The following is an 18,297-nucleotide window of genomic DNA, read 5'->3' as shown; positions in this document are numbered from 1 at the left end:
GCATAACATACATATCACACAATATGTATTGTATAGTTATAGTGTGTGCTTTTGTATTAGTCATTCATTAATGAAGCATTCATGATTATGAATTAATTAATTATGAATTAATGCATAGGCATTGCCAGTCAATTAAAGTTTTTATTCAATTCATGCACTTCAACATGTCATTTTGCATTGACCACTGATGACACCGATACACTTAATTAATCTAATATTCTGTTCATAATGAGTTGCGCATGTTGCAGCTGTGCTTGCTGTGAGCTTAAAGCTATCTTCAGATGTCCCGATTGGTCTCTGTGAAACAAAACAGAAAATAAAATATTAGTTTTCTCACAAACGATTCTCGTTAGAGCTGGGTTTTAACCTCAAATCTCAACTCCTAAATATAGCTACAAGTGGCGATGGCGGGCCCAAAGCCACATATATATATATATATATATATATATATGTATAGATAGATAGATACATACTTTATTGATCCCCGAGGGGAAATTCAAGATGTGACAACATGAATATATGCGTTTGTCAAATGCACATTTCTGATGTGTGTGCTACTTGTTTTTGCATGTTTTCTACATTCGAAGCACTTGCTCAGTTCTTGTTGGGTGTGATATTTTACATTGATGGCAGTCACCAGGTAGCCTGGAGACCAGACTCTCTTTTTCACAGAGAGTCTGGCCTAGATCCATTGGCAAACGTGTATTTCCTGGTTTGTGGACGCTTGTTTTAATTCATTGGAGTTCAATCACTAACGTTTGGTAATGACGTACTGTATGATAACCACGAGGGACACAACTATAACGATAGGCTTGAAACTTAAATGTAATCAATCTTGGGAACGCTCTCTGTTCTCTGATTGGGCAGAGATGCACTTGCCAGAGTAAACAAAGCTGAATCAAGCTATACCAGACGGAGTATAAAGAGAAACGAACTTGAGCGGAAGTATGTAGTCAGGCAGAGCTAGGTTAGCCACTAGGTGGCATTACACCATGTATTCATTTATGTCATACTTGGAAGGGAATCATTGTACCCTACATACCCTAAATTTCATCCAAATTATTCACTGTTTTTAAAAATCTGTTCACAATTCCTCTTGGGCAACCCCTCAAGATCCACAACAAACAACGCACTAGGTGGTGCTATAGAGTCCTTAAGCCACACTCTAAGCCAGAGCTCTGTCTCTGAGTAGCGATAGCAATTCCACATGTAGCTGCCGAAATTACAAGAGTTTTAGTGCATGCCAAGTTGGTTAAAAAAGGCAAAACGTGGCCCGGTTAAGAAGAAAAAACTATAACAACTAGAAAAGCACTCAGAGAGCGCAAACCTCTGCCAAGCCAAAACATAACTGTCTCCTGGATCCAGACGATGATACAGATCACTCCCAAAATTAAATTGTTTCTTTTTAGACCTTCCTAGCCTGGCAAGCCAAACTATACAGAAATGTATAGTCTGGGGTCGGACCATTCACAGAGCTGAAGCCTGTGAGTGGGATGAACAGTTGCCTTTCAAACTGCCTCTGCACGTAATAGGCCAGCATTTGTGACCAATCGTAGCCGGTTGGCAAAACAGCAAATACATCCTTCTTTAAAACGAATGACTTGAGTGCTTCTTTCTGCTCAACCTTCAAAGAAAAGCCCAAGTCTAACTCTTCCAAAGCCGATTCAAACGAGCACGCTTCGTTAGCCTCATCCATCTTTTGTTTTTCTCTATGGTTGTGCAACACGGTCTCACACCCAACTCGTCGAACGAGGACGCATGGTCCAGCCCCCTGGCGTCAATATCGGAAGCCGAAGGTAAGCTAAGGCGGGCTCAAGGATTCTGATTTCTGATTGGCTAGGCTGGCCTGGAGCCTAGCGCAGGCTTGGCCTCAACGGTGCGACCCTAGACCATCCCGCTAGGCAAAAATATTGTTGGCCGCTATGGTGCGTCTAGATTTCTAGGCTAAGACCTTCCCTGAAAATGGATCGAAATCCATTCATAACTTTTTGAGTTATCTTGCAGACAAACAAACAAACAGATAAACAAACAAACAAACAGACAGACAAACAAACAAACCCCAGTGAAAACATATAACCTCCTTGGCGGAGGTAATATTAATAATCTGTACAAAAAGGTGCAAGGTATGACAGTAATCACAGTATTCAGCACTATTTAGGGCCCAAGCACAGAGGCGCGGCCGCTGAAGCCGCACCCCGGTGCTTGGGCCCTAAATAGTGCTGAATACTGTGATTACTGTCATATCTCACCTCCTAAATAGTGTGGACTACTGTTATTACTGTAAGAAAGGACTGAGAAGGCCAATCTGATATCTCATTACTGTGTGCTAATTTTGATCATTTTGCAGAGTGTGACATCATAAACAAATGAAGGCAATTTGAGAGGAGACTGACAACTGCCTGAGGTATCCTGCAATATCTGTAGAAGTTAGCAGCAGGTTTGATATTCACTGTTTTTGTCACCAACTCACCATTCATTCATAGGAAAAAAGGCATAAGACGCAATGCCACAACTCACCATCCGACTGTAGGAAACAAGGCATACGACGCAATGCCACACTGGTTGCCCTGATTCCTGGACATCTTGATGTAGCCACCCTCTCCCCAGGACGTGCCCCAGCTAGAGAGACATATGAGGGGCAGTGATTGTGGTTGAGGCTGTGTTCAGTAGTGTATGCAATACAGCACTATAAGGTACTGTAGCTGTGTTCAGTAGTGTATGCAGTACAGCACTATAAGATAGCTGTGTTCAGTAGTGCATGCAATACAGCACTATAAGATAGCTGTGTTCAGTAGTGCATGCAATACAGCACTATAAGATAGCTGTGGTATGCAATACAGTATAGTTTATGCAATACAGCACTAAATAACATCCAGCTCCCAAAATTAACCTTAATCATAACTTGTAGTCAACAAAATGTCATCAGATAGTCTGTGGATAATCGGATCATCTGTAATCTGTGGGAAGACTATATAGTATAAGTAAAGTCTGACCATGATTTTATTTGAGTTCCAATAATTAGTGTGGTTTCAACTGACCTGTTCTTCACCAGCCAGTAGTCTTGACCTCCCTCATTTCCATAACCCACCACCAGCATAGCGTGGTTCACCTCCTGGCTGCAGGAAGGGTTATTGAAGACACCTCCCAGAGGAAAAAATTGTTTCTCATTTGTATCTCTTCTGTTGCTCAGGAGCCAAAATTGAGATTCTCATTTAAGGATCATTTTAGGATCATTGAAGTATCATTTTTGTCTCAGTTATTTCTCCTAAAATGGCCTTAGGAGAAATAGGTGAGACATATATTAATGAGACAAGAAGGAGCCACAAAAGAGATATTCGTTTGAGACACAGGAGAAATAGGGGAGACCTAGTGGAGATCTCCTATATGTTTGAGTGTAGTCTCATTTATAACTTGTTTCTCCTTTGGAGAAATAGGGGAGACCTAGTGGAGATCTCCTATATGTTTGAGTGTAGTCTCATTTATAACTTGTTTCTCCTTTGGAGAAATAATAGAGCAAATGAGGAGACATTGCTATGAGACACTATTGAGAAGGAGGAGTTACAATTGAGAAATCAGTTTGGGGATCAGAAAAATAGACCATTCCGTAGCATTTAAAACTTTTATTTCATGAACTAAATACTACATTGACACTTTGACACTTTAAGGTGCAGACATTACAAAAAGCAATCATAAACATTTAACTAATAAATAATGACATACAGTCAAGCCCAAATGTATTGGAACACAAGCTAAAGTTGACAATATAAAATCATCTTTTGGAAATTGCTCTTAATGCTTTAAATGGACATACATTTTCTTTGTGAATTAATAATGTATCGTAAATAAATAAATTGTTCCTTAAAATACAGGGGATTTAAGTATTGGAATGCCTATGTTAACCTATGTGTTACATTTCCATAGAGGTTAGCAGATTTGTATTTGTTTTATTTTTAAAATGCCAGTTATTTCATGTATCCAGGACACTATGTCCCCTTGGACTCTGGACTTAAAATCACCCCACATCAACACACACCCTTCACCATACCAAGAGATTGGCATGGTTTTATTTCAGTTAGCCTATTAGCTGGTTTGAATTGCATTGAGCTCAATGAGAATGAAACCAGCCAATAGGCTAACTGAAATAAATAAACTGCATGGCTCCCATGGGCCATCGTCTCCTTGTTCCCTGAGAGCCCTTAGAATCAAAATGATTTAAAGGAACACTTCACCGTTTTTTTTTTAATTAAACTATATTACTCCCTTAATTAAGATGAGTTGATACATACCTCTCACGTTTCAATGCGTGCACTCACTGGCTCTGGCGCGCGGCGCATCTTTGATAGCATTTAGCTAGCCCAATGCATTCATTAGGATCCAAACAGAGATGAAGTTAGAAGCGACAAAACACCTCCATGTTTTCCCTATCAAAATACAGTTACACGAGTAGTCACACGACCAAGTATGGTGAGACAAAATAAAACGTGGTGCATTTGTAAGCAGGTAAGAGGGATAACTATATTGTGTGGCGCAATAATATCCTGCACTTTCAGTTTCACTTTGGAGTGAGGATATTACTGCGCAGAGTCTAAGTGCTCCCAATGTTATTGCGCCACACAATATAGTTATCCCTCTAACCTGCTTACAAATGCACCACGTTTTATTTCGTCTCACCATACTTGGTTGTGTGACTACTCGTGTAACTGTATTTTAATAGGGAAAACATGGAGGTGTTTGGTCGCTTCTAACTTCATCTCTGTTTGGATCCTAATGAATGCATTGGGCTAGCTTAGTGCTATCAAAGTTGCGCCGCGCGCCAGAGCCAGTGAGTGCACGCATTGAAACGTGAGAGGTATGTATCAACTCGTCTTAGTTAAGGGAATAATGTAGTTTAATATGAAAAAACGGTTAAGTGTTCCTTTAATCCCAATGTAGGTAAAACCAAATGAGAATTTGTTCCATCATTATTGTAAAGATACTGTATGCATGGCAATCTAAACATCAAACCAAAACAACACACCTGTCTATATTGACTGTCTGCAGGCAAACTTGAGGCAACATCCTCATGTGTTCAAGATCGAAACTGATGTTTCAGGGGTGGAGCGATGGAGCAGCATATTGAGAAAAGACTCCTTGTTTCCTTTCTGTTTTAGCCATGTGGGAACAGAGACGTCTGCTTGACCTCAGTGGTTTAAACAGTCCATGGTCAGGGTGTGAAATGTCTTTTGGAAATAGTTTTGGGCCGTTGTTGTACTTTTCTGGTATAGATATCCTGCAGGGTAGGGAGAGGTGCTCTGATGGTACCTTTCGCAGTAAATGTCAAGTGTCTGTGAAAGAGAAAGGAAGCATACATTACAATTGACCCTGTCCATGAATATAATCAATGCAAACTACTCTGCTTGTGTGTGACACATAAAAGCAAACCCACACAAGCAGTCAGGCACAATAATGCAAATGTGAACAACATATACTTGTATTAGAAAGTTTGGGAGTGCACTTAGATGTTCGGTATTCATTTATTTAGTTTAATAGAGAGGCCATTTGAAAGTGACCCTACACTTCTGTGCAGTAGTATGTCTGTGTGTTATCATACCTAATCGTAGCTTTGCCTGCAGATCATCCCCCATGAGTCTTGCAATAGCAGCCACTGGCTCCAGGCTGGGGCTTCTGGATGGCACCTTTAAAAAAAAATAATAATAAAAAAAAAAGATTGCCTTACAATTAGTTATTGTTGATTAATCTGTAAAATCATAGAATTAAAAAAAATAAGCTATGGCTATGGCTATGGCTATGGCTATTTAGCAGACGCCTTTGTCCAAAGCGAAATAAGCAAGGTAAGTCTATCAGATGTACAAATATAAACGATAATTACCTTATGGAGGCACCCTTGCCACAATCACCATCCATATTAATTATTGATATCAGTTTATTTCTGAGGGCTCTGTCAATAAAAATAAGAATAAACAAAATGATGCATGCTGTACAACAAACTGAATTGGTAAAACATGGCTAATCGCAAATTCAAGACTACTTTTAAGTAACTGCAATAATCATGATTACTTTCTGGATTAATGTATTGCAAATTAGTATTGTACAAACAAATTAGAGCATGCTCAATAACATACCCTATAGTCCACACCCACCACGTTGAGGGCAGCAGCCATGGTTACCATCAAGGAACAGGGAGTGTCATCAGGGTAGACCGACTTTGCCCTGGACAGTTCATAGAGCCCACTACAAAGTCATAACAGACACATGAAAGGAGGGGATAAACTAACCGTTACAGACACAAATACATGCACACATATTAGTGTTATATGCGTATGTGTGTCTATCTGGTGAGTGAACTCACTTGTGGGCTTGGAACTTCTTCCGTATGGACGTGACACACATTTGGAACATTTCAAAATGCACACAGTGGTCTCAAGAGTCCAACTTGGGTTCTTGAATCCTTGATTTCTGCCTTCAGAAAAATTCCCTACTTCCATAAATTGAGAGGAAATATCTTCTCCAAACAGTAGCTGGAAGACCTGCAGCACCTACAATCACTATGACACAGACAAAACAAGAGTTAAGTCAAAACATGATCATCTGAAATAATAATACAGTGGCCAAATGTTTTATAGATCATTTAATCGTGAAAAATGTTCTAATATACACGTCTAAATTTACTGGTTGATGTCGAAAATGCATTGTTTCACCTCTTGGAATTGTTGATTCATTGACTTGAAAAAAAGGAAAATATATCAAAATGTAATTGTGGATATTCATTAATTTAGGACCTTTCCTTACCTGATCAGAAGAGTCCATCAAACTTCATCCAGTACACCACTTGTTTCCTTGATAACCTTTATGGAAAAAAAAAATAAAGACGTTGACACATTAAAGAAAACGCCAAACGGCAAGCTAAAACCTGACCAGCGGTTATAGGCCAGTCAATCTAGCGTTTGACCCATAACTAATTGCAATAGTAATCATTCCAAGTTTTTTGTGATCCCTAGGTATATCTAATTAACATATAAAAAAATCTACCTATTTATATTTAGTGGAACATAGTTTTTTTTCAAGGTTAAAGGCAGCAATTTCCAATGCATTTTGCCATTGGGATTTACTACAGGTGAAATGGGTAAAATGTTAAACTAAAGATATCAACTTGAAACTTTCACAGTTGTTTACTCACATTATGGCAACGATTTTTGTATTGCAAGTTTTCTGAAATGTGATGCTTAGATATGCAAATGAGACCAGTTTTACTTAAATATGCAATAATTTGCATATATTTCTAGAACACTAAATCTGAACAATAGGTACAGTCAGCGTCAAAATAATTGCTGCATTTTGCTTATATATTGGATACCAAAAGCCAAAATACAATGGGAATATTAGATATCACTTCATATCACCTCAGAAATGAGGATGTCAAGTCAAGTCAAAATCAATGAGTTTCAATGGAAGTACATTATAGAACAAATGATTGTCAATGATATGGTATGATGGAAGTATCTCAATGCATCCCAAGTCACTTGATATGTTGTCTAAAGGTCAATATCTTCCTTATGTGACTTGGCATGCATTGAGATACTTCCATCATACCATATCATTGACAATCATTTGTTCTTTACTGTACTTCCATTGAAACGCATTGATTTTGACTTGACTTGATTTCCTCATTTTTGAGGTGATATGAAGTGTTATCTAATATTCCCTTTGCATAGGCTTTTGGTATCCAACATATAAGCAAAATGCAGCAATTATTTTGAAGCTGACTGTACCTATTGTACAGATTTAGTTTTCTAGAAACATATGCAAATTATTGGTCTCATTTGCATATCTAAACATCACATTTCAGAAAACTTGCAATACAAAAAATATTTGCCTTAATGTGAGTAAACAACTGAGAAAGTTTCAAGTTGATATCTATAGTTTAAAATGTTACCCATTAAATCCCAATGGCAAAATGCATTGGAAATTGCTACCTTGACCTTGAAGAAACGTATGTTCCATTAAATATAAATGGGTAGATTTTTTTATGTGATGCAGGAGGGTATAAGGATCAATAAAAAGTACGTTTGCAATTAGTTTCATTTTTGGCCCTTTATTGAGCTAGATTGACTGGCCTATTATATTACCCACGAAATTCAAATTAAGGTAGCACTAGCAGTTAGATGGTGGGGGCGAATGCTAACTTTCAACAGAAAAGTTTGTTGCCTTTTAAACAGATTGACGGTGAGCTAACCACTAGCAGCTAACGTTACAGTTACACTACACAGCAGGCAAGCTTCGTCGACCTACACGTCTCTTACAGAAAAGTAAAACATGACCAACACTTGTATTCACGAATTCAATCCAACTATTTAACAGAAAAAGAGTTTGGTCAGCTTTGATATCGTGTGCTAAAAGTTGCTAGTGCGCTAACCTAACGTTAACGTTAGCTATCATTAAACTAGCTGCTAGTTCTAACGTTAGCACGATAGCTAACGATACTGCGGGTATTCCCCAACCTAGTACATCCTCAGCACGAACGTTACGTTTAAACATGGACGACGGGAATGTTTCTTAAAAAGTTACAAATGCTGGGCAACTATTTAGACAAACTACATCTTACATTTATTATCTTACCTTGGCTTTCAAACAGTCAAACAGCCGTCGTCAGGCAGCCATTGTTCTCGGGCAACTTCGGACTTCCAGGGAGAGACGTCTGCCGACGTAATGACGTCAGATGGGTACCCGAAGGACTGAACCAAGAGCCTATGGCTATGGCTATGGCTATGGCTATGGCTATGGCTATGGTTATTTAGCAGACGCCTTTGTCCAAAGCGACATACAAATAAATAACAATACAAATTAAATTAACAGTGAACAATTACAAACTAGGGAGAATAGTAATATTATCAGTAGAACAATAATTTTAAGCACTAACCTAATGAGAAATAAAACAGTGAAATGAGAATAGCAATCAAATAAGTCACTCAGTTAATTATATATGATAATAATAACTAAAGCATGGTAAGAGCCTGACTGGCTTCGGTTTCACCCTCTCTGAACGAGATTATAAACACCGTTCATGCAGTAAAAATAAACTCTGGACCAACAAAAGAATGGACACTGACAAGTGTCAACTTAAGCCTACCTTACATTGACAGACTTAGCAAAGATTTGGAAAAGATTTTTGAAAGACTAGGCCAGTCTCAGATTAGGATTTTGCAAAGACTGTGGGTCACATTTACTAGACTGCTAGGCCTAGATTCATTCAAATTATTTCCATTGCGCACTACATCAACAGGAACTCATGCGATACCCTACTCATATCAAACTATCACGTTTCTGCAGCACTGTTTCATGTGTGACATCCCTAATAGTTATAGGGCTGTTCTGTCACAAGAATAGCCGACTAATAGTTTATAAGAAATGAAATAACAAATAATCATATAGGCTACAGCTGTCGCCTATTTTGCCCCTTCCTGTTTGGTGGAGAGAGGTCAATATTGATTTTTAATGTTCATGTCACTATTTGCATGAGCCACGACTAAAAAGACTTCCGATAAATATCAAACATGTTAAACTAGAAAAAGACTACCTCCAACGTACTTTTAATAAAGAGACATGTAGATCTAATTCATTAATAAACTTAGTTTTGCGGAACGTAGCCAAACAAGAAAACATGATATTTGCAGGTGTGTGGTTTGGATATTCAAAACCTTCCATGCTAACCTTCCATTAGGTCCTTGCTAACCATTGTGTGACACTCTTATATTATTTAATAACTCAAAAGCACCAAAATCATACATTGGCCTACATGTCTAGTAGTCTAATTACACTGTTCGTCGTGTGCAGCAAATACAACACCTGACATTGTAGACAAATCAAAGAACCTCCTTCCGTATTTGTTTGGGTATTGAATTTATGTGAGTCTATGTCTCTGCTCTGTATGTGTATATGTGTGTGTGTGTGTGTGTGTGTGTGTGTGTGTGTGTGTGTCTACATGTGTTTGTGTGTGGTGTGTAGCTGTGTGCCTTTCTATGTCTATTGTATAAATGTCTGTGTCTGCTTGTGTGTGTGTGTTTGTGTGTGTGTGTGTGTGTGTGTGTGTGTGTGTGTGGATGTGCGTATGAGTGTGTGTGTCTTTGTCTTTGGTGTTTGGGTGTAGCTGTGCTGTGCGTGTCTGTCTACATGTACAGTGCCTATAGAAAGTAATCATACCCTTTTGAAATAGTTGCTTTTCTTGGCTTACAGCCTGAAATCAAAACCCTTTAAATTTCAGTGGAATCAGTGGAAAAAGATTTTTTAAAAATCGGTTTTGATTTCAGGCTTTAAGACAAAGTGAGTATTTCAAAAGGGTATGATGACTTTCTATAGGCACTGTATGTGTTTGTGTCCTTGTTTGCATGTGTGTGTGTGTGTGTGTGTGTGTGTGTGTGTGTGTGTGTGTGTGTGTATTGCAGCTGTGCCAGGCCCGGCTAATCAGGAGATTTGGGAGGATTCCCGGTGGGCCGTTAACGTTTTGGGCCGGTATGAATATGTGAGCTTAAATATATTGTTTCTGAAGTTCATTTGCTGCGCCCTCGCAGCACCTCTGCAGCCTGGGCTGTGCGGTCTCGGCCCCTTACTCGCAGTTTCCCAAATATGAACAAAGTAGCACTCACAAAAATGTTTCGGAAGTCGCAACTAAGTCTATTTTTGCAATCATTTACGGAAGTGAATGAGCGGCCCCTTCTCCAGTGCCACAACCATGACCATGAATGTGTGCAAGGGAGATGTGTAGGCTAATAATAATCAATTTGACTGTAAGATAATAACCCCAAATCTAAAAAGCCCTCGAAGATAAAATATCATTAAATCATTGTATTGGGTCCTCCTCATATGGAATATCTAGCACTCAGTTTCAGTGAGCAAATAGCCCTGTTAAGAGAAACGAGAGGAGCGTTCAAATCCCGCAGACACAGGACAGAAAGTGCACATTTACAGTGGTAGCCTAGCAGCTATTGTGCCTTACTCGGGTACTGTATAGGCCTATGCTATGTGCAGAAATAAAATGGCCTTGGAATTGGAATTGGTGTGTTGAAGTCATACTTTTTCTCCTGAAATGTATGAATGAAATATTACCATTCCACCCAATGTATAGCCTATAGTCTGCCAAAGTTGTCAAAAATCTTTTATTAGCTCAGGGGAGGCCATTCCTATATAAACTCCTATCCCATCTCTCTTATAGTAGTAGGCATGTGATGTAGTGTACTTGAATGACCCACGCCCCTCAAGGGCCGCTAAAACTTGACATTTCACAGTAAAATTAAGTGTCCCACTCTGGCCCTGAGCTGTGCTGTGTGTGTGTGTGTGTGGCTTGCAGTTGTGTGCCTGTCTGTATTTGGGTATTGTGTTTATAGAGACTCATTTCTAATTTGAAACAAATAGGTTTGGATGGGCTGGACAAAACAATGATTTAAAAAAAAAAAAAAAAAGATTAATCTAACAATTTTATTTTTTAGTTTGATTTCAGTTATTGATAATTTCTCCTTTAATTAACATGACAATCTATTCTGGCTAATTTAGCCTATCTAGGACTGTGTAGCCTAATACATGTTTAAGAGTCATTGCATGAGAAAACCAGGCAGAGGTGGGAAGATGGGGGTCGGCCAAAACCCGAAAAAACCCCTGTAAAGACCCTCCTGGCACGGCGCACATTATGTGTGGCCCAATTAGACGACAATTGTTTTTGAATCAGAAGATGTTCCTCTGTCCAGCAACAGTAAAACCATCCACCAAAGCCACTGCGAATGTGAGATAATGCCTCCTAAAAATGACCAATTTTAGAGGGATGAAAATTCTGCTTTCAGTGGTGCAGATAACCCCCTAGTGCACCTTTTGGTCTTTAAAACTATTCTACCTAAGCTCTATGGAAACTTAAAGCTCATGTTCATATCTTTATCAGGATAATCAGGGTAGAAATGGCAATTTCAGTCATTTTCAGCCATGAATTGTTGGATTTTTGAGGTTCTCTGAGAGGGGCCCCAGAACTCCAAAACAAAAAAGAGTTTGAGGGTTTTAAGTATATGGCTGTTCATAGTTCCACATACTTATCACATATACAAAGTATGAGCCGATTTGGCCGACCCCCATCTTCCTACCTCCTGCTGGTTTTGCCTGGTTTTCTCGTGCAATGACTCTTAAAGTGCACACAAACACACACATACTTATGTCGACAGACACACACAGCACAGTTACACACGAACACACACACGTGGATAGACACACACAGCACAGCTACACACACATGTACAGAGTGTATAATAACACTGGTAAAAAAATCTTTTGGTAAGAAATGTGTTGAGGAATCTTTTATGGAACTGATTGAGCCAAATCTGAGATTTACCAAATAGATATAGATGAGAATTGCTTGAGTTTACAAAGAGACCTCTCTGGCGCCTCAGCCTGAGTAAAGAATGAGACATATAAATGAGACAAAACTGAGCATTATTTAAAACATAGCTGAGATCTCATTAGTAGATTAAAGGGAGTCTACACTGAGCCTAACACGAGATTTACCAAAGAGACTTAAATGAGAATTTCTTGAGTTTACAAGGAGAGCTCTCTGGTGACTCAGCCTGAGTAAAATATGAGACATACAACATGGACAAAACTGAGCATTATTTGAGACCTAATTGAGATCTCATTTATAAATCAAAGGGAGTCTACACTGAGATAACATAACTCTTTGGCTCCCGAGACAAACCTGAGAAGCGTGAGACAAAGGCAATAATCTCATTTTTGTATCACTGTGATCTCATTATTGTCTAGGAGAAACAAATGAGAAACAAAAGAGATCTCATTCTAAGAATTTCTTTCCTCTGGGCTGTGCAAATTTACGAATCAATAAATTATCAAAATCATTATGTTATGCCCACCACTCTACTCTGGGCCTCATGGTGATCACTTCTGTTACATCTATCAAATAATAAACCAATCAACCAACCAAGCTAGCTAGCTAACTAGCTAGCTAGCTAGCTAGATACTGCCAGAGCGGTAGATAAAACAGAGTGGCGACACTCCGATAGACCTCCATACGTTAGACCGGACCCGCGTCACACAGAGCAGGTTGTTTGCGCCACGCCCTCAGAACAAGCCTGAAACAAGGCAAAGTGAACCGGTGTTGTTCACGGTCACTGATCTATAACGAATAACTTATTATTTATAGATCAGTGTTCGCGGTAGACAGACATGCCGAGAAGCTGCTGTGTGGTTGGGTGTACCAACCACAAAGCTAAGAACCCCTAACATTAGGCTACACCAAAAATTAATCAGACCAACGAAAACGGAAATCTAGGCTAACACTTGGCTAACATTAGGCTATCGGCTATGACAGAAATTATAATATCTTGGAATTCTCTAACGAACATACTTTACATCCGAGCCTGTAGTCAACTACACTACATTAAAATTAAAATAAGAGGCCAAAAATACAGGAAAACAATTTAGTTATTTAACTGGAGACTCAATGAGATCGTATGTTCGTGTATGACACTGGCCACTGTGAGTGGGGTTGTTGCTGCTAGTAGGCTACTCGGGAGACCGAAGGGACATGTTTTTACTTTGATTGAATTAAGCTTTTGAACGTATCTTTCACGGTCAACGACCGGCAAAGTGGTAATATATTGAGTGGTCCAATTGATTCGTTGTGTTTTCTGTTATTATTTACCCCTACGATTTCGGTACGAATTACGTTTATTGACCCTAATTTGCATTGGAGTTAATGAGAGACGTTGTTTGTTTTCCCCCCAGAAGTGGCTGGAACGTTTCTCGCAAGTCAAGTTCCCGGATGTGCCGGTCTAACGTATAGGAAAAAATGGCAGCGCTTTTTCCAGGCTATTTCCTCGTTATGGGGCTTTTGGAACTGTTTACAGCCAATTTCTTGGTCAGTAGTCAATGAGTTAATTGATTACACCTTCCAGCATCAGAAGTACATCCCACCCTCCTGCGATTCAGCCATTCAGCACAGGTTTTTTTGGAACTTTTGATCGTGGCGGCAACATCAAAGAGTGTCGCAACTCTTTCTTTCTATGGCTCTGGATACTGCTATCCAGCCATGAACACAGTAGGTATAGGAGGCAACCCACCAGACTGATAGCCCTGGATTTCTGTAGCATTCACAGCCACAGACACGGGTCCCTGGTTGGCCACGTAGCTTTGTAGTGCAGATTCATCACCCTGGGGTGTTACATATTCATAACTACTGCAGGTCACAGCAACACCAGCTGGATCAAAACGGCAGGTTCCGTCCTGATTGATGGTGAAATAAGGGAACATGTTAGAACATATATTAGAACATGTCTTACATTTGTCCATACAACAACTATCAAGTTTGTCTATATTACAACCCCAAATCAGAAAAGGTTGAGAAGTTTAGTTGCAAAAAGGACACATACAACATACAAAATGCTGAGAATTATTTTAATATTTCTTGGAAAATATATGTTAATATGTTAATATATTTTGAATGTGATACCAGCAACATGTTTAACAAAAACAGGTTAACAAAATGCTGAAAAAAGTTGTGTGATGATAAAGGAAACAAAAGGACGGATATCTCACAACTAACAACATCGCATAGAGACAGAACATGATATAGTTGAACATTCAGAAAATTCAGAGAAATCTTTGCAAACCAGGGAAAGAGCAAATTGGATGGCTACGGTCTTTTGGACCTCAGATGGCGTTATCAAAACCAGACCTGGGAGAAATATGGATTTTCAATGTTGGACTTCCTGCTTTCAATTATGTAAAATGATAATTTTTACATCATTGCTAGCAGGAAGTCCTATTCATGGGTTTCATTGAAATCCATATTTTTCTCCCATCTCAAGGCAAACTGAGAGAATGATGCACGACCATTCAAAAACATGACTGGTTTTCTAAAGATACAAAGCTTAATGCTAATCGATGAAGTGTCCCTTGAAGTCTACAGAAGAAGTTGATGATGTGAATATCTTACAGTACCTCTCCCTCATAGGAGTAACTGGCCTCAGTGTCCACTCCTCCAGCCTCGATGACATAATCAAAGGCCCCCTCTCTGGAGCCATTACTGCATCCATGGTTCCCATAGGGCCTAGAGCAGTCCACCAGCTGCTGTTCGCTCAGAGAGGGCAGTGAGCCATGCTTAATGCAGTAGTGGGACTCTAGTGCACCTGTCTGGATTACATGACAACATGACAAGTTAGATTATATCTATACAAATACATGCAGACACGCACACACACACACACACACACACACACACACACACACACACACACACACACATTCATTCACACTCAAACACACACACAGATGCACACATTGATTCCTTTCGGTAACTAACCGCGCTGAAGGCCCAGCAGGATCCGCACGCCCCCTGTTCTTTGACATCCGTCACACAGCCTTTTTCCCTCCAGTCCACAGTGTCAGCCAGCTTCACAGCGCCCCCTTTAGGTATGGAAGTGAATGTGCCTCTGTTGGGCAGGGTTCTGGTCTCATTGGAGGGGATCATGCTTCCGAGGAGGACAGTCTGGCGGAATTCCTCACTGTCCTGTAAAAATAAAGTATATTTAATTTCTGAAACCTAAACATTCAAATCCTTGAATAATGAATGAGACAATTATACTGAATGCAGTTAGTAATACTGTAGTGAGTTATTTGGAAGCAACTAGACCATCCTACCATGTCGGAGAACTGGTTCATGCCCATGCGGTAGGTCTTGATGCCCTGGTCAGCCAGGATGTTGTGGGCCAGAACACTGCGGCGGGTGGAGAGCCAGATGTCTTTACGATGGGCCTCCTCCTGAGGTGTGCTATATGATTTATCTGTTGGCCATACAGGACAAAAAACAAATACATATGTCTTTATCAAACTTCACCTAAACTTGGTGAACTACTTTAGATACTACAGAAGCATGTACAGTAACAAACCCATGTAAAATGCTGTATTATGAAGAGTTAAAGGAAGTACTGATTACAAGAGCCTCCTCACCAAACTTGAGTTTCCATGCGTGGAACTCCAGGTCCTCCAGAGAGAGGCTGGCACAGCTCACCACTGCCAGAGAGGCAGCTGCCATGATCAACAGCTTCATGCTGGAAGATAAAATAGCAAAAAAAAAAAAAAAAACCTCTGAATTACAGATAGTTTGTATTTTTAGTAGATAGGAATGAGCGTTAGAGAATGAGAGAGTGGATATTTTACCTGGTCAATAGTTCCTATTCTGAATGATGTGGAGCGGTTTGACAGATGAGTGTTCAAGGTCTGAATCCTCTGGCCTTAGGAGAAGGATGATGATGATGTCCTTTATACCTCTCTGGTAGAGGTGTGGACTCAAGTCGCATGCCTTGGACTCGAGTCAGACTCGAGTCACAATTTTGATGACTTCAAACGTCTATCTATCTAAATTATGACTTCGCTGCGCGACGGTCATAATTATCTTTGTGGAGGATGCAGCTATCGTGAATGGAAATTTACCATGATGATATTCAACATGGCTGTTCCCCTGTTATTCCCTGCTCATGTTGCTGTGTGTATGCCTACTGTTTTTTTAATTGAGAAAACATGTGTGCAATCACTTTCAAAATACTGTAGAGTGGTGTATCCACTCCCCATCCCCCCTGAGTCAAAGTTGGCAACCCAGATGCCGAAATACTACTGACTGTGATTAGTACATACATCAGGCCAAAACACACAATATGAAAACACCAACATCAGTTGATCAACTTCACATTTTTAAATGACAATATCCTGGGCGGACTACTGTTGTCAGTGATATAAGTATTTGAAATGTGCATGATTTCTGAATGTCTAGTGACATCAGGGTCATTTTATGATGAATTGAAATACATTTCTTATATACGGTTCCTTTAATGAGATGAATGGAAACACTGACACACTATGAAACGTTTCACTCCCTAACTCACACATCTAAATAGTCATCCATACACTTCACTCCCTAACACTTACACATCTCGCATGTAGCTTACCTCACTCCACTCAATTAAAGTTGTAGCATGACTGTTGAGAGTTGGGACATACTGTAGAATTGCCAGTTAGTAAACTCATTACATTCAAAACCAGTATTCACTCTTACTTTTCCTCTGAGGAGAACAAAAGACACTTTACTTGTCTTTGAGCTTGTGGTTATAAGTGTTTTAAAACTCCAATTTGTAAAGTATGATGAATTGAAAGCACAATTGATGGCACATTAATCTGCTGTTGCATAATATGACATCATGAGTCAGGGACAGGGAATGACAGGGACTTGACTGGACGTGGACTTACTTGAGACATCTCTGCCTTGATTTGGGACTCGACTTGAATCTGGATGGTAATTGGTAAGTGGTAGTGTATTGACCTTACTCGCAGGATGGGTGCTGAGATTGTGTTCCTCTAGGCTCTAGCATTTTGAAAACACCAAAGCTGCAAAGCAAACATGTTACAAAGATGTGTTTCACAGTGTGCTAAGTGCCAATACACAAGGCTGTCCGTTAAACAAGAGCCCCAATACATTCCTAATTGCTAATATTCCCCAATATGTGTAAGCCTAGTACGTGTGTGTCCTAGTTGACTACTACACAAAATGATTGGAGGCCTTTGCAATTCCAAATAAAAGCACGTTTTAGTAGCTCAGAGCAATCCCCTCCACACTCCCCAATCATTTCAACAGAAGATTCACAATCATCATCACCTCCAACGACTCCTCTTGACCTTTCACTTGCACCACACCACTGTGATTCGTCCACAGCTGGCGACATGTCGACATGTCTAGTGATGTATGCAAAAAGAAAAATAATAAATTCATAGAATAGAATATATACTTTTTTGATCCCGTGAGGGAAATTCAGTTCTCTGCATTTAACCCAATTTAACCGAAATAGTGAACACACAGCACACAGTGAACACACAGTGAGGTGAATCACACAACCCAGAGCAGTGAGCTGCCTGCCCAACCAGCGGCGCTCGGGGAGCAGTGAGGGGTTAGGTGCCTTGCTCAAGGGCACTTCAGCCATGGACTGGTCGGGGATCGAACCGGCAACCCTCCGGTTACAAGCCCGGTGCGCTAACCAGTACACCACGGCTGCCCCAAATTCTGTTATGTTTGTCAAGTATGCTACGATGTGTTATAGGTATCAAAATGCATGAGCAATGGCAGCCATGGCCTATTAACCAAAGTAGGTCCATATAAAATATTTTACAAGGATACACATCATCTTGGGCCCAAGAAGGAGTCGATGAGAAAATAGGGTGTGGCTGTGTCACGCTGGACATGTGACATCACATCCTGTGGAGCGT

General features: G+C 39.9%; 1 protein-coding gene and 2 long non-coding RNA genes across 3 annotated transcripts; all 3 read right to left on the bottom strand.

Annotated features, from left to right (window-relative positions):
* Nucleotides 1-217: 217 nt before the first annotated feature.
* LOC134067251 (procathepsin L-like) lies at nucleotides 218-16,093 on the bottom strand. Its single transcript, XM_062522410.1, has 8 exons — nucleotides 15,994-16,093; nucleotides 15,685-15,827; nucleotides 15,347-15,553; nucleotides 14,986-15,177; nucleotides 14,106-14,268; nucleotides 3,039-3,141; nucleotides 2,518-2,619; nucleotides 218-297 (listed from the first exon to the last, which is right to left on the bottom strand). Coding segments are annotated over exons 1-8 (1,011 nt in total). The 3' UTR covers nucleotides 218-296.
* LOC134067258 (uncharacterized) lies at nucleotides 4,828-6,423 on the bottom strand. Its single transcript, XR_009936490.1, has 5 exons — nucleotides 6,350-6,423; nucleotides 6,123-6,231; nucleotides 5,870-5,938; nucleotides 5,591-5,675; nucleotides 4,828-5,324 (listed from the first exon to the last, which is right to left on the bottom strand). It is a non-coding gene; the product is annotated as an uncharacterized LOC134067258 (long non-coding RNA).
* Nucleotides 6,422-8,737, bottom strand: LOC134067259 (uncharacterized). The gene is made up of 3 exons (XR_009936491.1): nucleotides 8,617-8,737; nucleotides 6,790-6,845; nucleotides 6,422-6,536 (listed from the first exon to the last, which is right to left on the bottom strand). It is a non-coding gene; the product is annotated as an uncharacterized LOC134067259 (long non-coding RNA).
* Nucleotides 16,094-18,297: the final 2,204 nt, after the last annotated feature.

The sequence above is a fragment of the Sardina pilchardus genome, chromosome 20 (assembly GCF_963854185.1).
Source record: "Sardina pilchardus chromosome 20, fSarPil1.1, whole genome shotgun sequence".
Classification (NCBI taxonomy): Eukaryota; Metazoa; Chordata; class Actinopteri; order Clupeiformes; family Clupeidae; genus Sardina; species Sardina pilchardus.
Note: the sequence above shows the minus strand (reverse complement) of the source record. Positions and strands in the feature narration are given on the sequence as shown.

Bases quoted from the DNA above. Each gene is read 5' to 3' on its own strand.
- LOC134067251 (XM_062522410.1), bottom strand. From the start codon at position 16,093: ATGAAGCTGTTGATCATGGCAGCTGCCTCTCTGGCAGTGGTGAGCTGT. The intron at 15,828-15,993 runs GTGAGGAGGCTC...TATGGCCAACAG, and splicing joins CGCATGGAAACTCAAGTTTG to ATAAATCATATAGCACACCT. The intron at 15,554-15,684 runs GTAGGATGGTCT...TTATTTTTACAG, and splicing joins TGAACCAGTTCTCCGACATG to GACAGTGAGGAATTCCGCCA.